The following is a 27,281-nucleotide window of genomic DNA, read 5'->3' as shown; positions in this document are numbered from 1 at the left end:
AAAAGCATACACAATTATAGCACTATCATTACTTAATAGATCTACATAATGCGCACCATCAATTCAATGGTTTTAGGAAACATGTATTTATTAAAACATTATACTGTATCACTAAAAACACCAAAAATGGTAACACAATATGTTATATTTCCAAATGGTACATTGTGTCTTGGCATTGTTTTTGTAATTTAGGTGTTTTTAATGGTATAATGTTTTAATAAATATATGTTACTTAAAACTGTTGAATTGATGGTATGCATTATTGCCGAGGGCATTTTGATATATATAATATTATTTGCTGGCCAGTGCAGGCCACGCCCCTCCGTGTGAAGTCACATGGGGCGAGGCCACAATAACCAGTCATTACAGCAATACCCAGAGCATCCTCAGGATGCTCCAGCATCCTGAGGATGCTCCTGAGGATGCTCCAGCAAACTGTAAGAGCAGTGGTGTGGCAATCTGAAGTGTCCTAAGGACACTCCAGGCGGCACTGCTGCATAGATTCTGGCTGCAGAGTGTCCTTCTAGGACCCTTCTAGCCAGATGATGCTAGCAGAAAAAAGCTCTGAGGGCCAGACCAAATAATCTTGGGGGCCTTATAAGGCCCCCAGGCCTGAGGTTCCCCATCCCTGATTTAGACCTATGCCGCACTGATTGTGCTGCAATGTTGTGTGACTTTTCTAAACTAAGTGTGGCAACATTACAGTTAGGCTACATTAACTGAAGTTAAAATAGTGGGTAATGTAAAGAGTTGAAATAAAAGATCTAAAGTAAAATGTAATGTAATATGTTTTTTTAACAAAAAAATAGTTTATTAAGTATAGAAAATTTGTGGTCTTATATGTTCATATGTAGGGAACATTTTTATATGCAGGATGACCTCAAAACATTGCAATAGGGCCCAGTAAATTCTAGTAACACACTTGTTTTAATCCCTATAGGGCCATAAAGGTGAGTTATGTAAACTGTTAGGAGAAAAAAAATGTAATATCTCATTATATATGTGAGTGATAAAGCTTTTAATTCAATTGTATTCAGCTTGAGAGCAAGTGAAACTAACATTTCAGCCATGACCAATCTATAAGGCCTGACCTTTTGACATATTACATTATGTGAAGATGAAAAGCTTCTTATTTGTAGACCCTACTATATGAATATATCTCTTACTTGTCGATAGAATATATTGAGCTACTTTGTATCCCATTAGAAGTGACCGAGAGGTCTATAAGAGAATTAGATAACGCAATAGTATATGCACTATTATAGCTTCTATTCAGTATAGATCCAGTCAGTACACTATAAGACTTAATTTCCCATAAATAAAAAGTCACATAACTGAATGGGGGATGGGTAGGGTCAGTGAATATTACACCCTAATGAGAAATCAATTTATAAGCACTAGAGGTTTATTGCAAATAGTTAATCTTCAGTGACTGCTTTCTGAAACATGGAGATTTATCGAGAAATGTATACACACTGTTTTATAATCATTTTGATAAACTACTGATGAACCTAATCTAATTATAATATGTTTTAGTCATTATTTCATATTTTACTTTTAACCAAATGGAGTAGGTCATTAAGCACATCAGTATAATACTAATACAATTTCCAGTGACAATTTGCTGCTAGGCAGATTTAGCAAAGTATAAAATACTACCTGTTGCCCGTGGCTTCGCCCACGCTGAATCGCTTCTGGCAACATTTTTTCATTTGAGCTGTTCTAGTTGTAATGCATTACATAGGGGCCCTGTTGCGGGAGTGGCCCATGTGACCAGCAGCGCTATATAAACTGGTGGCAGCACCGCCTTCACCCACCACTCACACCAATGTCACTGTGTGCCCTGTGCACAGACTACTATGTAGCCTATCCTATTCAAGTGAACGTAGGCCCACAGCATATCTCCCCCCACCCCTTACCGGCCGCGCGCATGGTGCCACACACTATCGCTTGCATTGATGATTTCACTAGATTTTGTATCAGTTATTGCTCAGCTTTACCACAGACAGATCGAGATGAAACAAAGTGCAGGTATTTCTAGGCATTTCCACTACAAAATGACACAGTTTTCATGAAATTCAGTTCCAACTGTAGGAACAAACCGTCAGACACAGTGTTCTTATTATATTAGCATAGATGCGTAACAGATCATTATAGTATTATAGATTATGGTCTAGCAACTCCTGTGGTATATTAATTAATCAGGTTTTAAGTACTATGTATAATACCAATAAAAGATAATTGCATTGAGCATTGGGTGTCCTGTCATAAGATAAGTCCATCCAGAGGATTGAAGGGTGGTTTAATTCAAAATCTGATAAAAGTTTCCTTAAGTAGTCGTACATATCTTGAAAAAAGTAAAATATTAATTGGAGATAAATGTTAAATCTTGGTAAAAATAAGCTTACAGTCTGTATACATTAGAATTAGCAGTGTTATTGTCGCTCTACTTTCAATATGGAGAATGACATAATTACAAATGTCTCCTTTAAGATGTTCTAAGTATGGATCATTTAGTCCAGAACCCCTATCAATCCATAGATTTGCTTCATGGTTCTAGCTGCTACTACATATTAGCATCATTTGTAAGCCAGCAGCAAAAGTCACTTTATAAGATAATTTCACTGTTACAGAGATGGATTTTCTAGTAATTAGCATAGTGACCCATGTGAACTAAGGTCACTATGACGTGATAGATGGGCTTCTACAATTTCATAAAAATGAGAATTCCAATTTAATTTCCAATACATGTATATGAAAATACTGCGGTGTGTTTTTCCCCATGCATAATGTATATTTCTATTTTGCCTTGGATAGTATTGTAAGTATGCCCATGCAGGATTGGATTTATAATCATGATAAACATGGTGTATAACATGACATTATAAAATGTGTGTTCAGAAATATGGGTGGGAAATACTGCACATTGCATTATAGATGCGGCACATCCTGCCACTTATCGTGTGTTAATAACGCTGGTATGTACCTAGAATTGGGATTACAATGGCAAAGGACAGCTCTTCTGAAAAGAGCTGTCCTTTTGCGAAGAGGGGAATTCCAGGTTTATGACCCATAAGTCCCTCTGTGTATGCATCATATGACGCGCGTGCTGCAGCCGATACTGGGAGAAATCCAATTGGATTTTTCCCAGGGCACACTGCGGTAAGAAGCCTATAGGCTTCTATTGGGTAAAGCCATCTATGTCGTTGCCCACCATATCCAAGCTCTGGAAAGTAACGCATTCCGCAGCTTGGTACATATGGGAATGTGGCCACAACTCTGAAAAAGGCAGTTTTCAGAGTTTTGGCCGCATTTTCCCCTTAGTACATCCCACCCTTAGTCTACTAATGTCTGAAACCTGCTTTTATTGTTTTTGTACTACAAAAATGTATTGCCTCTAAAAGTAACTGTATGTATAACTAGTATAACACCCATTTGCATGGATGTGTGACATGGTAACATGCCATCCCTGATTTCTACCTAGTGATGCCCTCAGGTGACACAGACAGGTGAAACTCTCAGCTGTGGCTAATCCCAGGATATAAAGGGGAATATTGGTAACAGAGGTCTTGTATGTTGACAATCTGGGTTCTCAATACTCAACATACAGTTTCACATTAGCCTACATTCATGCTTTTTTAATTTTGACCCAGCACAGGGCAAGCTGAAATGTATTTAAGTGTTTTGAGATCTTAAATCTCCTCTAGTGAGAACCCATTCTACCAGCATCTGATTGGCTGCATTAGTCTAGCTGCACTCTGAGCTCTCATTACAGTAGGTCATAGTTGTCACTTCTTCTGTCATAACACTCAGCTTGTTTCACTACATCTTAATGCTTCTTGAGTTCTCATTTCTCCCAATGTGTTGTGTCACACACGCTAATGCCACCAGGGGGTGTTACATAGACAACATTATTGCATTCTCAACTCAAAATTTCCATATTCACAATTTAATGGGGCAAGTATGTCTTTGGGGCCTATTAATCATTAATTGTGATGACCCCATGCAAATTATGGATCTAACACATTAGCAGCAGGAGATCCAAATCCTCCAGAGCAATTTATTATTGTTCCGGTGTCAGGACAGCTACTCTGTAAAGCATCTGTACCACAAAGGCCTAATGCTAGGGGTTACACTGTCAGATTCCATCCGGAAGTGTTACTGTGTGTGCACCACCTTAGGTCTTATGTGCACTGCAAGGGCTGGAGAAATAAGATTGGATCCCTCTTTGCAATGCGGATCTCCTTCCTTTAGTAGGGCTCAGCGGGCTAATGCCATCTGTAGTCAAGTTCTGAAAAACTGAGAGCTCTTGGAACTGGACGAATAGTAATTTCTGCAGACATGTTGATGAATATACCCCTTTGACATAAAATAAAAGGAACTTCTGAAGAGGTGTTTGTTACTTATTCTATTAAACTCAGGGAGCTGTTCTTGCTGTTATTGTAAAATAGTTTTCATATTATTATTGGTTTATCATTTTTTTTACTATTGATTTTTATGTTAATAAATTTGGAATGAGGGACTTGCTAAGGACAGTATTTATATAATCACAAGAGAAAAGAGACATCTTTACTTTAATATTACATGATGCACTGTGTTCATGATTTTTCTACATTGACTAAATTATACCTAAAAAATGCACTTCACGGCCTAAGTGCTAGAAGGCAGAGAATGCACCTTATTAAACATATTGGATGAAACCAAACATCGCAGAGTGGGTGCAAAAATTATTTTTACTGAGTGGAAATGGCTGGAAAGGTCATAAATGGCCTTCTATGCAGAGCCGTAACTAGACTTTTTGGTGCCCTGTGCCAGAAAGAGCATTGCCCCACCGCTTATTATTTTTCAAATAGGGACATAAGAACACACCCAAAAAAGGGCCATGGCCTCATGGGGAAGGGCCAAGGAAGAGATAGGGGAGATCAGGAGCTGCTGGGGAGAAAAGAAGAGGAAGCTACAAGTGAGAATAATAATAAACAGAAAATTGACAGGCTGAAACAGCGCCCCCTGCCCTGCAGTACCCTCTGCCATGGCACAGTGCGCACTACCCTGTTTACGTCCCTGCTTCTATGTCACGGCTTTCTATGTGTCCACATAAACCTTTGCTCAAATCGCATCAAACTGCCCCGTTTTGTGCTCGACGGACTTTGCGATATGGAGTGATCCGCGCCACACCTCCTGCCACATGTTGTTATACATAATCTGCAATTATAGCAATTCCTTCATGACAAATGTATTAATCTAGTGTCCCTGGTATGGTGCATACACACGGTCAGATCAGACAACGCTAAAGATATCGTTGTCTGATCGTCCTGCATGTGCTGGGTGATAGTTTTTGAACATCCAGCACAGCACCAACCCCCAAACGACTAAACGACCCACGATCGTTGATCGCGGGTCCCTATAGAAACCTGGATGATATCGACCAGGTTGGACTGCATGCACGGACGATGGTCGTTATCGACCATCCGTGCCCACGCATCGTCCGTCATTTGGGGGTTGGAATTGGCTAAAAAATGGACGCTATAAATGATCTAACGATAACGATATTGATTTCATTTATATCGTCTTGATAAATCTGACCGTGTGTATGCACCAGTACACTGTGAGCAAAATTGTATGTGGCTACAATAAGAAATAAGATGCAAAACTTACAATGTTGTAATCGTACTGTTGTTGCCCCATTGGCAAGTGGATACGCACCAGGGAAAACAAATGGTTACCTGTGGTGGAGCGTCTAAATCGCACAAGCGTCTTGCGCCATATGATGCAAAAACACTATGCGAAAGAGGATACATCTGTATATCAACTGCAGTTAAAAAATAAAATAAAACAACTTTCCCTGGAGAGGTGACCTGTGACACTACTGTGTGGGTACCTAACCAGCAGCAGGTCTGTCTCTCCCCCCTCTGATGTGATAAGCAGTTGTCCCTGTGCTGCTGCTGTGTGACTTTGTGTCACTGAGTAATGATGTCGCCCAGTCAGGACTTAAATTGATGGCTGAGTAAGAGAGAGAGAGAGAGAGACGGGCAGTGAGGGAAGGAGTGAGAGCAGGAAGGGGGGAGGAGAGAAGCAGGAGATCAGCTGCTACTGGTTCTCTATCTGTACCCTTTTCCTATCACTCTCCAGCAGTACGTCTACTGGTACCCAGCTGCACACATTCTCAGCAGCAGCATCCCTGCCCGCTGAAAGTGGCATCCCTGCTCCGGTCACTGCTGCCTGCATCTTGCACTGCGCTCTCATCATCACCGTCCTGCTCCGGATCAGGTGACGGTGTCCTCTGCTGCTGCCGCTGCTACTGTGCCACCCCAGGCGCCCTGGGGATTCCTGTATGTCCGCAAAGGGCAGGAAATGCAAGGAGCTGCCCGCTGCCAGGGTCAGCTTCCCGGATCTGGGGGAACGCGGAGGCTGGCTGGCAAGAAATGGGGGTCAGTGGGCTCCCTTGCCTCAGCCCCGGGGAGTGCTGGTCCTACCTGCTGAGAGTAGTTCCTTCGTGGCAGGGGGGACTCCCAGTGACTGCTATCAATTCCACTCTCTGTGAGTATACAAAGTATAGCACTGTATAGGACTGTATAGAACTGGATAGATCTGAGAGCAAGCCAGGGGACAGGATGGTTATGCTGTATGTCACTTTGGTATTAAGTTACCATAAGCACGTATGTGTTTTATAAAAGCCATAGCATCCTTCATCTAACAATCTATGCATCTGCTGGAAATACAATCCCAATAGTATGTGAACTATAAAAGGCTGAACAAGCAGCCTTCAAAGTGTTACTTAGATTATATTGTTTAGTACAACCTCAGTGATGTCGTGTAGTCACAGGCAGGGCCACTCCAGGTGAGACTGTATATAACATAATAGCAAGCTGTCACATCAATTATATATCTAACTTTAAAGAGAAAATGTTTGTGTTCAACAGCAAAATCCAACTGTGGAGAGTTGAATGTTATTATTCCATCATATAATTATTTTATCAGAGAGAACATCAATGTCAAGTTGTTTAAATCAGGAATGTATTATAGAGGCAAATCCTATTGCTACTGTCAGTCCCCATTCATTGTATCAGTGACTTAGAAATGAACTTTAATAATCTTATTTATTGCTAGTGACTCAGTTAATTTTCTACCAGCGGATGCATCAGCGCATTTTTATCTTGTCAAAATTCATCACAGCTCTAGAGGAATACATTTTATTAAGTTAATGCAAATTAAATACAAAACATGGCATCATTATCATTAATCATCCCTTATTGTTCCCCTTACCTTAACGGGAACCATGGCTTTTAAACATGACCCACAAAGTATATTTGTCTTTCAAATAGGTGAGTTATAAAGGATTTTGAATACATTTACACATTACTGGGTTGCAATGTAATCTGCTATCCAATGAAATACCTCAAAATGCATTATTCATAAAATTCCCTGGGATGATTATTGATATTTAGCCAGTATTTCAGGAGACATGGTTTTAAAGGTAGATAGAGTTACTTGTAATACTGTACCTCATATTATACTGCATGCACATTAGTAGACATACACTGTTTATATAAGAAACAACTGTTATGCACAAGCTTAAAAGTGATAGAGAATGGCAGCAGTACACTTTTGTATCCATACCATACACCTACAACAATTTGGTGGCAGCCTTGCACACCTCTAACTAGTGATATTGTGAGGAACCATCTGGGCAAAACAAAATCCTACAGAATGTCATTGATTCCTTTCATAAGTGACATACAGTAAGTATATGGTCTGGGATCTGTAAGGTATTATCACGTGTCACCCACTTGTAGTTATATGTTTAAAAAGAAAACCTTAACGAGATGAATATCTTACTAATGATATGGACATGGCTGTTTCCTCTGATGCTGTATATACTATGAAGGACATAGCTGTGTCCCCAGTACTGGCCATGAAACAATACTGTGGGGCTCCATTTTGCCAAGCGACAGTTTTAAATAATTAATATATTCTTGATGTCATTTTCTGAATTAATATTTTATCCTCAATATAGAATTCAATTATAGAAGCAGCTGCTATTATTATTAATATCATTATTATTATTATTATTATTATTATTAATAATAATAATAATAATAATAATAATATAATAATACTTGTGCTGGTTTGTGTAAGGGAAAGAATGGTTCTATTTTAATTACCTAATTACTGCCACATGTTAAAAAAAAAGAGAAAGTGTATTTATCTATGCGCGTACCATATATGTATTTATGTATTTGCATGTATATATTGGTAGAGCTCATTCAATATGCATGCTAGATGTCTTTTGACAAGGGTGGCTGTACAGTACTTTGACTTATCACTCAAACAGTGATTTTTCTAGATTTAAATGACATGTTCTGTGCTAGAAGTCTATCTATTCATATTCATTTTTATTTTGTATTTGTAAAGAGCCAGCATTTTCTCAGCAACAAAATCATATCCTTTCATATATAAACAGAACTATTTTAAACCCCTATTCTATGAGCAGTCTGCATATACCAAACGACAATTGATCACTTGCATCGGCCACTGTCACTATAGAGTTGTTCAGATGAACTATTGTTTTATTACAATGTACCATAACATTTTCCAGCACTGTATAAATCAACCACACACTTATACTGAGTGTATGAGTGTATTTTTTATTATTCAGCCAGATTTTACTATTTCCATTAGATTCTCACGCTGCTTTGTTTTGTATTTCATCCTGTTTTATGTCACTTATCTTCTGCTTGCATAACCATCAAGTCTGTCTGTCTCTGCACAAGAAGGAAATAAGATTTAGCTGCCAACTGCTCTACAAGCCAGATATACTGTATAATGAAACACTACACTGAGTGTGACGTTTTGCTGGGGTCCCTAAATTCAATATAATGGGCAAATACAATCAGTTAAGGTGCATACACACGTAACGATTTTGTAACCAATGATTTTCTGTCGGATTTTCTGTCAGATTTTCCCTTGAAAAAGTGAATGATTTTTTGAAGTGTGATGAACGATTTTTACAACAATGAATGAAAAATGTTCCTTCCCTTAATGAAAATCGTTATGTTGGACAGTCTGAAATGGACGATGAACTACAAACGGGAGCGCGCTTGAATGATTATCGTTCATCGTTATAACTCAGAAACGGAATGATTTTTTTTAAACGATTGAACGATAACGATGTAGTTAACGACAAATCGTTCAAAAAATCGTTACGTGTGTATGCACCTTAAGTTTGTTTGCTTTTGGGTCCAATATAATCATTTAAATATCAAACAATTGGACTAAGCAGCAATAATGATGTAGTAGGTAGTATTATTGCCTCACAACTCTGAGATCATGTGTTCAATTCACAGTCATGGCCCATCTATGTAGAGTTTGTATGTTCTCCCTGTGTTTGTGTGGCTTTACTCTGGGTGCTCTGATGTCCTCCCACACTACAAAAACATACTGGTAGAATAATTGGCTTCTAACAAAATAAACCCTAGTGTATTTATGGTTGTGTACATGTGGTAAGGAATATAGAGAGAGATGTATCAATCGATGCAAAAAAGTGAAGAAGTGGACTAGTGGAGAAGTTACCCATAGCAACCGATTAGCCACTACCTATCATTTTATAGAATTTGCTTGATAAATGCTACCTCAAAGCTGATTTTTTGTTATGGGCAACTTCTCCACTGGCCCACTGGTCTGCTTCTCTATGCTTTACACTGCTCGATGTGAATGTCTAAATATTCTCTGTGAAGCACTGTGGAATAGGTGTGTGTTATATAAATAACTGGTAATAAATAAATTGTTGATGAGTCCGACTGCCAGTTCTGACGGCCGGTGATTGCATCAGTATTGATGTGAATTTATCAGATGATCATACTGCATATGGTATTCTAATTTGTTTGTTTAGCTCAACCACTGAACCACCACTGTGTATGCAGGTTGGCCCACTACGTATGAGGCCAGATTACCCACAGAGATGTTCATTCTGTTTTTTGGCTGAACAATTATATGTGACTGTGTAGAGTTAAGCAACATTTGTAGACAAGTATTATCTCTGAATCCTATGTAACCATATGGGGGCATATAACAGGAATTGTATACATAAATACATTTTCTTTCTTTGCAACTTTGAAGCTTGACATGTCCTATTCTGTGCCCAAAATACATATGCTGTCATTTGATGTGTTGGTATTCTCAATTCATATTTCCCTGGTGTAATATAATGTGCAGTGTCTGACGGTAGGAGGTGACATTTTATAATGGTCATATCAGATATGGTCATTATGATTCAAACGTATAAAATTACAAATTAATGTCTATTACAGTAAAGCTATTTTCAGAGTTATTGTAAAATCTGTGGGGTTTGGTGTCACTGCACCCACACATTTTATCAATCAGGATAATGGATTATATATAAACCTTGCTCACAGATACAAGTGCTGAGAATATATTTGATTATCTTAATTCAGCTAATTGAGCAATACTGTGGGTCTGCAATGTGGCAATCCTCTTATATTTCTGTCTACTTAATTAAGTAATTATCTGTGATACACTGTATTTGCTGTTTGAAGTTAGAGTTAGCAACAGCTCCCCCTGCTGTACTTATAATGCTTCATTTGCTTACAGATTGAATCAGTCTAGAATAGCATATAAAACACTATGCGTTATCATGGCAGAATGGTTTTTTTGTACATTGTATTTATACAGTTGAGTGTTTTAGTAACTGAACAGACAGCGAAGATTTAATTAAAAACATTGTCAAGAGAGTATTTAAGAGTTTTTACTTATCTAGAACATTTTAAATAGGGTACCCTTATAATAGTTATGCACTGTATGTGGCCAGAGGGGAGACGGAAATAAAGCAAGACAGCTAACTAGAACATTACGTTTTGGGAAAATGTGGTGCAGCTGTGACATCCACGAAAGTTGAGCTGGGTACTGAGGTGAGGACATCCCATGTTATATATATATATAATATGTATTTATCACCCTTGGGCACTTGATAGGGGTCCTTAAACGTTTTTCTTCAAAACAGTTAGTGTCATTGGGGTAGATACTCAGCAGCAATGTGTGCTAAAGGTAGAGACTACTACCAAGATGGTAATTACGTATACTGATTATCAGTGTAAGGGATTGGTGTGCGAGTCACATGTTATTAGGGTGTTCACACAAATCTAGAGAGGGATAATCTGGGTTGAGGAGCATTTTTAGCATTATTTTTTCATGTCATCAACCCTCTCTCATTAGGGGCATAACTAGATATTTGAATGCCCCATAGAAAAATATTGTAAGGGCCCCTATATGTACCACCCAAATGTATATAATACATGTAACTTTGACAAGGAAGATGGGCCCCCCTCAACTCTGGGCCCCATAGTAGCTGTACCCCTTACACCTATGGTAGTTACGCCCATGTCTCTCATCATCATGTCCTTCCAATCTTTCCCCATATAACGCCCCTCAAAATCTTTCCCCATATCCCCCACTCATCTCACTCACCTATGTAGTGTTATGTCACACAGTAGTGCCTCCAATCCATATTATGATAAAATAGAACTGAAGGGCATGCATGTATCCCTCACTGCACTGCTCCTTCCTCAGCTCATTTGGGGCCGGGGACAGTCAGGTCATGAAGTAAAGGTGAGGGCGCTTCTGTTTGCTACATCTTGTGATTCACTAAGTGACTCAAAGTCACTAACACTGTTGCCTCATTGTAATGACAACGGTACCAATAATTTTGCGGGCAAACATGGGGAGTGCCTCCAACATTAGGGTGTCTGGTCACACCCTGGACTCTATGTGCACATGCCTTTGTATAAGAATGATAAGGGGGCATTTCAGCTCATGGTTGCTAACCGTTACACATGTAGGGGCATATTTATCACATCTGCATTTTTATGCGGATGTGATACAGTAAGTATTTTTTTGCGTAAATTCGCAAAGTGAAAATTTATATTTTCACACAAACTTTCTATTTGTCTCTTGTCAGGAGATGGGCTCTGATAAGAGCCTGTCCTATAGAAGAGCTGGAAGCAGTATGATAGCGTAAATCTATCACATTGTTCCTGGTCTGGTTCCTCGGTGCACACTGAGCATGTGAGGCCATCAACCGGGAAACATGCATCACTAGAGGCCGAATGGGAGGGATACGGAGGCTATTATAAGATAATGCCATCTGGAGATGGCGTTACCTATCGGGGCCAAGCTCCAGAATGCACAGCTGGAGATATCTGCTGCAATGCCTCCATAGGATCTGGGGGATCCTTAATAATTGTGAATATCCCACAAATATTTAATGGCACATAGGTCCCGTAGTGTCAGTTTGTAATACTTATCATTCATCCACTGGACTATAACAAGGCTCTATAACAAAACTGAAACAGCATACATAAACTGGCAAAATAATGACAGATATAAATCCATTTCTCTGCAACTGCTTTAGGTATTAAAAGTAAAAAGACAAATGTTCCAGTAAAGCAGGGTTTTTTTGTGTAGCAATTTAAAAGTACGTGGTATTGACACTTCTACCTGCATTAAAGTGACACTCCAATCAACCCCACTGACAGGACGCAAACTAGCTTCAGAAACCTCAGGAAAACCAGCCGAAAAAACTGGCAGAAAAAGAGGTAGTTGTTACAAATGAGAAAAGGGGAGCCCAATCCACCGAGGGATGCCCAGCCCAAAGTAGTATTGGGCCCTTTCTGATAATCCTTGCCGGTGGGTACCAGGGAAGCAAAATAACATTGCCCTATATTTGTACTAAGAAATTATAGTGTCCTTGTATCTTTACTAAGATATAATAGTGCACCTGTCTAGTTTTAATTAAATAATAGTGCCCCATTTAGTTTTTAATAAATAGTAGTCCTCGTGCATAGTTTTTAATCAATAATAGTGCTACTGTATATAGATGTTTAACTAACAGTAACCCCTTAGGCTTAGTGGAACTAAGATCTAAATATTCTGTTATAAGTATTGTTATGAATATGTATCTCTTAATATTTTCTGTAATGTAGTGGTTTTTATAATTACTTACCTACTTCTTCTTTTCTTGATCCAATTAAATTTATTATGAAGAATGGTAAAAAAACAAAGGGAACCATACTGCTCGTAAGGAGCTCCCATAGCAAATGAGTGACTGTCTGATAAGCCCACCTACTTAACAGACAGGCAGCCAATCAGGAGTGATCTCTCATCCTTTAGAAGAGAGACCACTCCTAATGTGCTAGCCATATATTCATATTTTTATATACAAATGTACCTTTTTGTCCTTGTTAGGATCTAGAATCCATAAAGAAAACAACAAATTCAGAGACATATGAACACTACTTTTTATGCACTTTGCTTGTACAGTATCATATACTGTATCTCTCACTCCACTCTAATATTGGAACCATCTTACATCAAACACTGCTATTACTGTAGTCCAATATAACCAGGCCAACTCTCACATATGTAAGGGTCTATTTACCAAAGGGGTAGAGTCATAAATCATGTGAAAATGCCTGTTTTCACCATAAATAGGGCATTTCTTTAGGAATAGGGCTTCTCTTTATTAAGCACCTCAGCTGGCATCGCCGGGTATCACTGATGGCAGCCACAGTATTGCCTCTTCTCCAATAACTTGGCCTGCCCAGTATGGAGAAGGTAGTTATATATTTAAGAATGGCAGCTATTTTTATTATTACTTGTAAAATAATTTTTATTTTTGAAGAAACTGCAACTTGAATTATTTTCTGTCATCAGAAAGTCTTTCTTTTCCAGGCAGAGTAATAAGTGTAAGCAACTTTTTATGATGTATTAATTATGTCAATTGACACAAGTTTTAATAAAAAATAAAATATTTTTTTGCTATTGAATCTAATGGTGGCCACTTGTCTGGGTGTTTTTTGGTGAGAGAGTCTATTTTAGAATCTTGATGGACTTTTTCATCATCACCAAATCAGTGGAAATACAATTTCATCAAGGTCCAGTTTTGAAACTCCTTACGAACATTGAGTCATCGGATACACATCTGTATTGAATTATCTCAATAATTAAGGACATTGTATTTTCATTATCCAACATTTGCGCACTCTGAGCATTTGTTTGTGTTATGTTATTCTGGTTCCTACTAACAGGGGATCTATTTGAGGTGCAGCATTTATAATACTTTTCAACACAAGATAAAGATTTTATTTTTGGTTTGCTTTATATTTGTTGATAGTAATAAATAAGCCTCTTAAGGACCTATCCAGGGGTGCCGAGATGGGGGGAGCGGGTACTAATTACCCAGGCCCAGTTCAGGAGGTGCCCGGGTCCAACGCCACCCACACTCCCACTTTCCTATCAGCAGCCCAGCACACACTGCAGTGTGCTGGGCTGCAGTGAGAGTCTCCTCGGCTTGTGGGGGGATTTGCAACGGGCTGAGAGACACACAGTGCCCCCCTTTCCCAGTGCCGTTTTGAGGCGCTGCAACTAGGTTTTTTCCCTGAGGTGGTGTGGCCCCGCCCCCTTCACCCGGGCCCGGACCGGCTCTTAACGAACCTGGACCTATCTATCAATGTATGTTGATAGGGCTGGTCTGGACCAAATTAGCACCCAAGGTGGCGCTCTGAGCAGGGGTAGCCCCCAACCCTCTACTCCCTAACATCTCCAACAAGTTGGTTTCCCCTCCTACATGGCACCATCTTCCCAGTGACAATTGGGAAGCTGGTGCCAAGCGCACAAGATAGCAAAGGGAAAGAAAATAGTTTATTACATAAAGGAAAATTTCACCTAAAATCAATTAATTTCAGCTTATTCTCCCCAACCAAGCACACCAGGGGAGAGGATCCATGCCAGGGATAACAATGATTCAGAAGAACAGACCCATTAGAATATAGGCTCCATGTTCTTCCAGTTAGACAGCCAGCAACAGTTCCATCTCCAACTATCTGCATAAGTTTATAAGAAAGGCATTGAGAGTTGAAACTTTGTCCAATCACCATCACTATTAGAAACTATATCCCATTCTCCTGATTGTCCACAGAGGGCGCAATAGACTTTAGGCACTTGCAGGGTTGAGGTGTAGCCTGGCATTCATCCCTGTATTCCACAACTTCTACCAGTTTAAGAAGAGGAGATATTTGTAAATAAAGGGAAATAAAGAAGAATTATCCTTTAACTTTCTTTATTCAAAGATGAATGGAACTACTTAAGCAGAATCTGTTTTTCTCTTCTTGGAGGTCAGTACAAACTTGCCTACATCACTTAAAGCAAGTGCTGCTAGCTAAACCCATTACCTTTAGCTAAGATTCTTGATTTAATTAGATCAGCTAGGGATGACACACTTTTTAATTAGTTATTATTTCTCCTTTGTGAATACAAGTACAGTATAAATGAAGATCACACTGAAAGATAGCTGATCGCACAGTTAGCTATAGATGTCAGATGAAAAATATCTCCAGGAATTATGTTTTATTGTTTGTTAGTGCATTTATCTGTATTAATATACATAATAAAAAAAAGTATGTAAGAGCAATGCAAACATTTCGAGATTATTTACTAACAAATTACAAATGTGCAGTAACACATAGTAACTTCACCGAAAATATCATTGATCTTCATAATGCAAGTTAGACAACAAAAGTAAAAAAAAAGTCTAATTGGATAATACACTGCAAAATTGTGCACTTTATGAATACTTTGTGAATATTCCGAACAATGTAGCTTAAAGAGTAACAAGTAGATTTCAAAAGCTGCTTTATTTTCTTGTCTTTGACCCTACTGCTGCCAAACTGCAATTTAGTACTAAACAATTCAGGTTTCCCTATTCCCTGATAAGTGTATAAATCCCACTATACAGTTCGTTGTAATACCTATTTGTTGTACGGATTTGGTGCATGCAAATCTGGGAGAGAGAAAAAAGTAGGTTAATGTATTGTGAACTGAGCATTGCCCTGTAGAGAAACTGCATTATTATAGCATATATTGTTATTTTGTGTAGCTTTGATAACTCCTGCGTTTATACAGCAGGGGATTATAAACCTCTCAGAAATCTGAATTGCTGTATTTTCCAGCAGTGAATATCTTTTGTGTTAGTTTTTGTAGCACAATGTCCTTATTTTACAACGTTACCCTTCCGTAGCAAGTCTGTGTTCTGACAGAAATAGCAAGAACCTGGGAATCTGTCAGACATTCACAGACTGTTTCTTTGAAGCTACATTTTAATGCACAGCACCTACAGAGTTACAGTATTACAAATTCATTTTGAATGGTCTTAAAATATTTTTTTTCACATATTTTGAATATTACTTAAAAATACTCTGATGGGGAGCATGTTGATATTTAAAGTTTGGACTAGCCATGTCTTTTTGGAATGATGAAATTAATAAACAATGTGGTAAAACCAATTAGTCTTAAATAGCAATACTGTGATGTTGAGCTGCCACGATGAAAAAAAATCAGATTGACAAGGGTAAGCCACAAAACTTACGCAAGAGGTGTTACTGTTAAATCACAATACTATCCCTGTAGTAACCCCTATGATGTATAGTAAAAAAAATAAGTTTTATAGTAAAAAAAATAAGTTTTATCAAGGGCAAAAAGTCCTGTCTTCACCAGAAATAACCAGCAATAAGGCTTTTCGCTCTTTTGATATATAGAGCTTTTTGTTTTAAACACTGGCGTCACTTGGGTGGTGTGGACAGAACCGTGCATCACCCTCCAATGGAGTGACACCAAAAGGCCGGCTCCTCTTCAGTGACTGGGAGCAGGGCACTGCACACTAAAATCACAGTGCTGTGCCCGACTCCCGGTCACTGAGGAGGAGCCTGCAGTGCAGGAAGAGTCTTTGGGGGCAGCCCATCATCTCTGGGAGTGCTGGGAATGCCCCCAGAGTGATAAAAACTCGGGGTGTTTCGCAAAGGCCACGTCTCCATTTTGAACTTCAGTGCGCAAAGGGGGTTTTCTTTCCGCACTGGGTGTCACCATCCCCACTACTGATTTTAAATGTAGCAAACTTATTTAGAGAAGTACAATATTTTTGTGTCTACTGTAACAGTAATGTTGTTTTTACAGGTAGAAATCTTGAGATAATAGCAATTTGTAATCAAAACAACAAAAAAAACAGTAATAATTTTGATTCCAGGTGTTGGTACACACTTGTACATTCATTCTTCAGATGTAATTCTTCTTACATTTACACTTACGATCGAAAGTCGCTATCAACATGCAGATTCATGTGTACGCTGGGTATCTATGTAGAAATTGTATGATATCTAACATATATTATAGAGCCATATTATGAGGTCACACATATTTAATATCCAAAATTACTGAACAGTAAAGCACAGTGTTATCCGTAATCTAAAACTTATAGAATAACCATAGTATGAAAGGGAGGAAGGGTAGAAGAACACCATAAATGATACATATATATGAACAGTAAATAAGACTTATAAGGCCTTCTAATGTAAAAAATCGTAGCAAATTGAAAGCTAAAAAAGAAAAAGAAATCAATCCAAGATGTTGCAATGCAATGCGTTGCAGTCAATTCTAATTGAAAAATTTTTCTGTTTAAAATTATCAATGTGATCCCCACAATGAAGGATTCACTGTAGAATTATAGCAGTCAGCACATAAAGTCATAGAGTGTAGCCCAGGTAATTCTGAAAACATGCAGTGTATGCCAAAAAATGGATTATGCAAACAGGACTTAACTGAATCGTTGTTTAATAGGGAAATTGCAGCATACATGTATACATGTATATAGTCCCTCTTACGGTATAAACCGCTTGGTAAATGTGCCTGCTTCTGATGAAAATAAGGCACCACCTGGCGTTAGCCGTGTGCCAACTCACGTTACTGCGGTCTTGAAATGTCTGGACGCTCCATCCGAGCGTCCTCGGAATATGCAGTAGAGGTCCTCCTGATGGATGGTTTCTAGTCCCTGGCCGGGTGAAAGCACAATGGGAGAGTTAATGCCGCTTAGTTTTTGCAGTGATAAGATTAATTGAAAAAGTCACATGGGTTGTGACGAAACGCGTTAAGGATTCCAACATCAATTCATCTTATGAAGGATCATTATTGTTTATTATTATCTGTACCTTTAAACCTGCACAGGAGGTTTTTCAGATCTGCTGCAGGGTCTCTTGGACCTGACAGGTGCTTAGATTGCTCCTTGGGAAGTGCCTTGGATTTAATTTATCTAGTTCATGCTTACACACCTTTACAATCTAACTTACAATCGAAAGTCGCTGTCAACGTGCAGATTCACTTACGGTCGAAAATTGCGATCAACGATCGAAAGTCGCTATCACTTACAATCGAAAATCGCTATCAACTTGCAGCTTCATGCATACACTCCTTTGCAATCTAACTTGGTATTTCCAATCCTCATCTCTAAAAAGGGCCCATTCATCATTAAATATTTGCGACTTATTCCCTGACAACACCCGGAAATATTTAGTATGCTTTGACTGTATGAAAGAGGGACAGCAACAGATATCAGAGAGGTTCTTCCATTTCATCCAGCAGCTGCAACCCCCATAGGTTTCTATAAGGAGTGTGATGATATCATATTTAGCAAGTTCTGTAATTCTGAAGATGGCATAAGCCGCTGTAGCCTACAGGCTACACATTGCAATACTAGATGGGAGATGGTTCCATAGGAACCCTCCATCAGCAATGGCTGCCGCTCTTGAGTGGTCTGTAGACCGTGCATGCACAGGGTCCCTGGCGCGGCAGTATAGAGACTGCTGATGCGGCCACTTCACTCCCAGCACATAGCAGGAACAGTCCTCTGTTCCTGCATGTGCTTTATCATACATCTGGGCAGTATGATCGCATCCTGCTAATATTGCGCTCAGATCGCAATGCAAATGCCATCATTAATAAATGGGCCACTAAAACATCTGCTGAAAAGATTGTGACTCCATACACACTACAGATAACCGGCTATGATGCTGGGGGAGCATAGGCAGGGAAATATATGCTGACACACCTCCTCAGCTCAATGCTGATCACTCACATTGGCAGTAAAGTAACATAAAATGCTCACATGAAAAGAAATGCTTAGTAACATTGATGCAGACATGGCTACCCTCAGCATTCATCTCAGGTAAGGAGGTAAAAGATCCAGATCTTGACAAATGCCAGGATACACCTCAACTTCTTAGCCGGTTTTTAAACAAATGTGAAAAGTAAAGATACCAATAATTATGCTGCAAATATTAGCACACTGCATATGTCTAGACATTGGGACACAAAGGTGCATTCTATGTCACCTCTGGGACTGATGTGTGCTGCTTGATTTATCTTTTTTGCTGTAGCAACAGAATTAGCGAGTGGCGTTAGCAGCGAGGAATGGCCTTCATCTCCTAGCAAAAAAATGAAAATAAAAAATACATTAATATTTTATTAGGGCAAGAAAATAACTTATTTATTCTGCAGAAGTTTGTTCCTTTCCATGCGGCCGTGTGAGTGGCACTTGAGTAGCTCTCACACAGCCACATGGACGCTGGATTTCCTACTAAGGAATAAAATGTCCCTCAGGCTTCTGCCGTCAATATTCATCTTTGGAAAATAATAATAAATTGAGAGATATGGCTTTGCTCTCTACAACAGACAATTGCAAAATGTCTGCTATGAAAATCTGACCACAGCTGCCTATGGCTGCCTGAAAAATCCCAATATGATAATGTGTATAGTCCAAAAAAATAAAAAAAAACACATTTAAATGAAATATAACTATTTCTATGATTTATTCTATTAAATCTACTAATATCTAATATAAATCACAAGCTCTGTATGCATTCTGGAATTTTTACTGATTTAAACTGATTAAACTTTTACCACCTTCTATGATGCAAAACGATCTTAGGGAATTATCACCAGAGCGCTGAATAATATTGCAAGTATTAGTAATTGAGTGGGACTTCTTCACTCATACCTATATGTTTGCATACGAGAACCTTGCTTGTGTATATCACACTTTTAGGGGTAAATTTACTAAAGTGAGAGTTTTTAGAAGTGAGTTTTAAAAGTGATGTTGCCTATAGCAACCAATCAGATTCTAGCTATTATCTTCTAGAAGGTGCTAGTTAAATGTTAAGTAGAATCTAATTGGTTGCTATGGGCAACAACACTTTAAAAACTCACTTCTAAAAACTCTCACTTTAGTAAATTTACCCCTTAATGTGTACAAAAGCCTGACAACTATGTGAATTTAATGGTGCCAGGTAAATAGAAATGCATTTGTCACAGATCAATCATTCACAACTGGCTAATTCAATTGCCCATATATTGTTCATATATTCTGTCATTTTTTATTGGAGATTTTCTCAACGCTACATTTATAGTAAATTCTGCTTCAAGAACAGGACTGGACTAAATGCAGATCACCTACAACAATCGATTTGTGAGTGTAGATACAGTGTACACAATCTCAGAGCCTTCTGGATCTAATACCCAAGCAAAGACCCTACTCTTAAATGTACAGATCAAGATTTAGTTTCTCTTCTGCCTCAATGGTCTCACACAGAGTCTGACAAAATATTGCAATATCCAAGTAATCTGTTTCTGGTCTGTCACGTACTAAGCTATCTATGTAGCCAACTTCTTCTATGCCAAACTGACAGTAATTAGATTGACATGGAAAGTGGTCCCCAGAGAGGTGCAAACAAAAGTCTAAAATTACATAGCAGCAAAGACAAGTAGAATCAGTGGCAAGCAGTGGCGTAAGTTCATCCCAGATGCCCGGAGGCAAGTTATAATTTGTTGCCCTCGTCACAGCTGCTGACACTATAATGTAGCAATTAGCATGCAGACAGGCTATAGATAGACGGAGGCAGTAGCTGATGGTCTGACAAGGAGATCTCCATGTATGGTGGCTTCTCAGATGCCGGGAAGGGGTGCCATGTATTGGGCGACCATGACGGTACACTCCGGGTATATAATTACAGCTCTAAGTAGGGTGAATATATTGTGGACAATGGAGGAGGTGCCCCTTCAAAGCTGGAGCACGGCGGCAGGCGCCTCCGTTGTCTCCCATAGTTCTGCCCCGGCGAGACTGCTGCTACTGCACAGGGTGTGGCCAGGAGGTGATTGGTGCATGGCTGTGATGGATCACTCATCTAAGGGCTCCACTGTTCTGTTCTGAACATGTGTTTGGCATTGGAGTATCTATAATGGGTGCAGGGTGTGCGATGCACACAGGCCCACACCGCACGCCCTGTACCCATAATTATACTTACCTATCCGGGGTCCTGCAGCGGTCGGTACTGCAGTACAGCAGAAATAACTGGGAAAATGGAACGGTGGAATAGAGAAGTCCATGGGAAGATGGCGCTGGTACCCGCACAGAGCCTGTACATGGGCCATCTTCTCTCTTAAACAGCCTCTGGTGTTTGGGCTAGTGCATGCGCAGTGAAGACACAAAAGAGAGTGATCTGCCATAGCTGGTCCCTCCCCCAAATTGTTCTAAGGGACTTGGTGATGTCTTTGTCAGACCCTGTGTAAAAACTATTAGACTTGCTGTGCAATCCAGTTAATGCTTTTGAAGATATGTAGCCCTGGTGGTGGGTGACAAGCATCAATGATGAGGGAGAAGAGGGTGGGCATCTAAACTGACATGATGAATAATAATGAGAAATGTGTTTATTTTTTGGAGAAGGAGAACATTCCTGGCAGTGTGGGCTGTGACTGTAGTGAAAGCCATTTGATCCAAATCTGTCCCCTCTAAATTTTCCAAGCAATCGGAATATTTATTAACATTTATTTAGATATCGTCAGCATAGTCTGCAACCCTTTGCTATTGGGAGCAAACACAATACTACTATAACCTGTGTATTAACAGACAGGTCTTAGTGTATTCTGTATAGGCATGTAGTCAGGTAGAGTAGCTTTGGGACGGTAAAAGGGCACCTAAGTTCATATAATTTAAAAGTTAGAAGATACTGTTAAAATAACAAAGTATTGACCTTTATTCGGGCAGTACAGTTTAACTACTATACTATATCTATGCTGAAAAATACTGTTGAGAAGGAATCTAACAGCCCTGTCTGTGTGACATTTATGTATCAAAAAATGGTGATGATGTTAATGGGAGCTGGAGCAGGGTTGCCTGATTGGCCATTTGATACCAGCTTAGTATGGGGCAAATAATGTTGCATCCTGTGTATTCCATTTATTGCTGTATTCCATTAAATCTAAAGGTATGAGCAGATTGGCACACTTAAAAAAAACATATGGCTCTGATCCTGTTCCAATAATGTATATATGCACTGCAATTGCTTTGACTTTCTAAATCTCTAAAAGATTAGTGGCTAGTAAATTACAGCTCTGAAATACATTTATTTTCCAAGATATTATTTATATTATCTCAAATAGATGCTAATCTGCTCATTAACTGAATTGCCCAGATATTCATTCTAGAATGTATTGTAACAACTCTATTCAAAGTGATTCTTTGTTACCACCTAGCTTGAAACGATCAATTACATTTTATTTTTAATGAAATATTTATATGGGCTGCTATTTCTAAAAGTGATTTTGGAGTTTTTTTTTAAGCAGACAAACCAGCCCCCTCCCAGTATTTCACTTGTAAATGTCATGGATATGAATTTTTATTTTTTATTTTACCCAGGTTAAATCCAATTAATTGACCATAATAGAATCCATGGCAGAAGGTAGCAGAGATACAAATGCCATTGCTTTTTGGGGGATTTCTGTAAATTAGATTTCCTGGCCTGAAGCTCCAGCTGAGTAGAAATGTATTACACTTTGGTACAAGTCACTGTCAGATTCGTAGGAACGGACACAAATGGGATATTTTCCAATATTATTTCTACATCTAGAACAGCAGCATATCAAAGAGGAAAGGTTTACATTTAATTAAGCTGCTTTTCTTTTATAAATAAAATAATGTAATATTTCAGATGTAGAATTAATGTTAACCCTACCTTCCAAATAAAGCTGGTTAGAACTTACACATTACGCTGTTAGTGCATTACCATGACCTGAGTAGGAAGGTAACCTCTAATGTAATATTAGTTGGTACAGCTAAGCAGCTGAGAAGTTATCACAATCCTATCATGGACCATGTGAGTGCACTGTGATATCAGAATTATTAGGAAGTGGTCAGGAGCCTTTATAGATGAGCAATAAGGAAATGCAATAATGAAGCTTTATCTAATCATAACCCAATGTTCTAACGCTGCATAGCAAATCTGTTGTTAACTGTGACCCAGCACAATAGATTGTTTCTTATGGATGTAGTTTGTAACATTATATTTAGATGTTTATTAACTATTATTTGCCAGTACCAAGTCTCATTGCCTGTAAAATGTTATTATTGTTGAGTTATTGAGATTATATTTAATAAGAGATTGATGTGCAGGCTATCCACAATTAATTTTCAGCTATTAAACATTTACAGGCACATAAAATGTCAACAGGGATCATGAGCCCTTAGAATAGGGTGGCTAGATTTGAAACCAGCCTCACATGATTGGTTCCATTAAGGATCACAGTGAGGTCACAATTTTAAATATTTGGACTTAAGCTGGGTACACACCTATACAATCAAGCTTTTAATAGAGTTGAATGCTTAGTATTACTATGTATGTGCAGTAAAACAGTGGAATATTAGGTTACATGTGACTTACACTTGTTGCCTCCTATGCCTGAAGAGGTGTCAGGGATGCAAGGGCAAACTATATATAGAAGGATGTGTTAGCGGAACATACCCCCAGGAGATGCAGCCTATTTAGAGTAAGCCACAACTCCAGACATCATACCTCTTGGAACATATAGTTATACAACAGTACCTAATAATAATAATAATAATTATAATACAAAGACAGATGTGGACTGTTGCAATATTTTGTTCAAAATAAGTACTCCCAAAGTGTATTACCTCTTTATTATGCCCCTAAAATCATAAGGAAACTTCTTTCTTCATATCTGATGTAGTCCTATTGGAATAAATATGGAAAAAAAGCTCTGAGGGAACGACGAGGACTTGCTCTCCTTCAGGAACCACAACAGAAGTAAATGAATGTATCTCTCTATGATAGGAAAATCGCTCTGGTCGCTTTTTCAGCTGTGTTTTGTATTTAAACCTTGATGTCAGTGGAGTTTATTTAAACTCTTTGCAGCTCCACAAGAAGCAAGTTAATGTCATTCTCTCAGGGTTATTGCGTTTTATTCCAATTGGACTGTTTCAGAGAGAAGACACTGGTTGTGGGAAGAATTTATTGTAACTAAAACACTACAACATTCAGTGTCTGATGTAAAATGAGCATATGGGTGATGTCAGAGCGTTTCTTGTGTGTTTGTTCCCCATTTGCTTGCGCTCTGCAATGAGTTTACACAAGTCATATGCACTACACTTACCTGTGATGCAAGCTTTACATAGAAGAGGTACCGAACATAACAAACATATTTATTGCAAATAAATCACATAAGATAATGATAATAATTATAGAAAGTAAATAAAACAACAATCCTATACTGTGTAACTTCCCCATTAGTACACTGAAAATGTTCAATCCAATAGTGTTCAATAAATGTATTCATGGATCAAAGATTTACTAATAAGATGCAATTTTCTGTGTAAATACCACTACTTGACATTAGCACTTTAAATGAACCATTGACGTAATTTTATCACCAGATCCTTTAAGGGAAATGTCAAGCACACAGAAATGCGTCTTGTTGAGGAACAGCTGTTATATTGGAGTGGGGGCATTTATTATGGATTGGAACACAGCATTTGAAAACAGAGACAACTACAACTACGGGAGGCTCAGGGGTATATTTACTAAATGTCAATTTTAATTGATTTAAAATGTATGAAAATTCGATCAACAATGGCTATTCCCCACTCCCTATTTAAACCAGTTACTGGGAGTAACCCATTGCCATTGCCTGAACAATGTGTTCCTTCTCAGGATAGTTCTAGGCTCCAGGTTCACTCCTTGTGTCCTCATGCCGTGTCCTCTGTGAATTCCATTGTTACTTTGTGGACTCCTTGCTGTTTACTATCTCAGCCTCCAGTGCCACTCTCTGTAGCCATTACCTGCATTCCATCTGGCGCTGTGTATTCGCCACCTGTCATCGCTGCAGCTTCCACGCTGCATACAGACCTGCTCCAGCCACTTCATTCAGTATGAATATATACAATTACCTGCTTTCCATCTCCCGCTATGTATCATCACCTGTCATCGCTGCAGCTTCCACGCTGCATACAGACTTGCTTCTCCTCTGAGCCGGCATGTGTAGCCGCGGTTTTCATTCTGCTACTAATACATCTTTGAGGATTCTGCTCTACAACAGTGCCTCTGGGACAGTGCATGCAAGTTATCTATACTGTATTACTCTGTGCTTTGTGGTTATTCAGGTGATTTGGTTATACAATTGTGCTGACCCTGTATTCGTTTCCCTGTGCTGTATGCTATTGTATTGGGCTTGGTCAGAGAAGGGTGCTAGTTCCAGGGCTAGGGTTCATATGCAGTATATGGTCTGTACACTGAGATGTTCAGTAAGCTGTATTACTTATCCTGACTCTCTGTTTCTGAGTTCCTCACTGGGTACCAGTTCCAGGTCTTGCGTCAGAGCAATACCAGAGTTACAGCTTCCTCAGGCTGTACTCTGACTACATTAGACTCCGATTCCTGGCCTGAGTTCTGAGTTCCAATCTACCAGTACTATATTGTTCTGAGTCCCAAAGTTCTCCTTGTCTCTGGAGTGTATCCCTGGTCTTGCTGGCCTTCACAGGTCATTAGGTGAGGGGTCGCCCAATGGGCCTGTTCTGTTCACTCCGGTTCCAATTCAGTATCCATGCATATCACAAGTCTGTGGTTCCTACATCGTCACTAGTGTGCCTACACTCCTGTTTATACCCATGAGCCAAAGTAACATTAAGCCTCCTCGTTTCCTGTGCACATCCGTCATACCTAAGGTTCCCAGGCCAGATCTAGAGAATATCAAAACCGTGACAATACCTCTCAGTGAGCCGACAGATTTTCGTAAAGCATACAGATTAACTCTTTAGTTCCACTGCATTAGCAAACGACTTTAACCTCATTGGAATATTACAATCTCTTTCCGTTACATCCAGAGCAGTTTTTACATGGAATATTGATTCATACAGTATATCATAAGTACATCTTTGATGCGTGAATTCATTAATTGAAAACTATTGGATTAGGCATTCTTAGTGCACTAACAGTGAACAACATTGCTTATTATAACATGCACTTTTAGATGGCAAGTTTATTATTTTCCAACTGAGATAATTCTGCTATTGATGTTTTATTTATTATTTTATAACAGTCTTTTGATAAATATAGTTAACTAGCTGAAGTACCCGGTGTTGCCCGGGTTTAAATCTTCAAGTAATTAAATTAGGCAACCCAGACCAATTGCCACCCCTTTGTGAAGTTTTCATCCAAATCCATCCAGTGGAAGGCCCAGTTTACACCAACGGGAGGTCCGACCAGGATCTAATCTTACGTTATTAAGATATGCAGACCAATTGGCAGGCATCCCAGACCAATTGCCACCCCTCTGTAAAGTTTTCATCAAAATCCATCCAGTGGAAGGCCCGGAACAGGCTCCCTAGGTCAAAGTTCTGCCCAACGTACACCAATGGGAGGTACGACTGGGACCTAATCTTCAAGTTATTAAGTTAGGCACCCCAGACCAATTGCCAGGCATTCCAGACCAATTGCCACCCCTTGGAAGTTTTCATCCAAATTCATCCAGTGGAAGGTTCATAACAGGCCAATTAATTTTATATATAAGATATTTTTGCTACAGTATGTTAGTTATCTTTAAGTAAGTTTTTTTAATTTAAAACAAATAAAATTGCAGGTTTTTATTTTTATTCTTTGTGAAGAAAATATTCTTAACCTGCTCCTGAATATGTTAATAATATAACATTTTGCATCTCTTTGGATAATCATTGTGCCAGGGGCAGTAGTGTATGTTGGGTCTGATTCAGATCTGGACACAATTGCCAATGTTTGTGCAGATTGAGCGATTGTTAGCCATTGCGCTTGCGTGTAAAGGTGGGTACACACCTGACAGATATATCTGCAGATGATGGTCATTCATACACACTGAACGACCATCATCTGCATGCCGCTGCGGGTCCCAGCGGCCTGGGACGGGTAGGGGTCGTGGCCTAATTGCGGAAGGTGTGGCCACACCCCTTAAAAAAAAAATTGCGGCACTGGGGAGGGGGGTGTTGTGTGCCCCTCAGCCCGGCGCACAGCCAATGGGGGGCGCGATCAGCGTGATTGCTCCCCCCTTTGGCATAGGAGACTGCTCGGGCT

General features: G+C 39.1%; 1 protein-coding gene across 2 annotated transcripts in view; it reads left to right on the top strand.

Moving 5' to 3' along the window:
- Window positions 1-6,162: 6,162 nt before the first annotated feature.
- TRPC3 (transient receptor potential cation channel subfamily C member 3) overlaps window positions 6,163-27,281 on the top strand; it is a 239,097-nt gene continuing 217,978 nt past the window's right edge. For both annotated transcript variants that reach the window (XM_088452253.1, XM_088452252.1), the window contains exon 1: window positions 6,163-6,537. In XM_088452253.1, coding sequence (XP_088308379.1) covers window positions 6,332-6,537 — 206 coding nt within the window. In that variant the 5' untranslated portion in view covers window positions 6,163-6,331. The remainder of the gene's footprint in view (window positions 6,538-27,281) is intronic.

The sequence above is a fragment of the Taudactylus pleione genome, unplaced genomic scaffold, assembly GCF_031769625.1.
Source record: "Taudactylus pleione unplaced genomic scaffold, aTauple2 ptg000036l, whole genome shotgun sequence".
Taxonomy (NCBI): domain Eukaryota; kingdom Metazoa; phylum Chordata; class Amphibia; order Anura; family Myobatrachidae; genus Taudactylus; species Taudactylus pleione.
The sequence above is the reverse complement of the archived record's forward strand: the minus strand, read 5'-3'. Positions and strand labels throughout refer to the sequence as shown.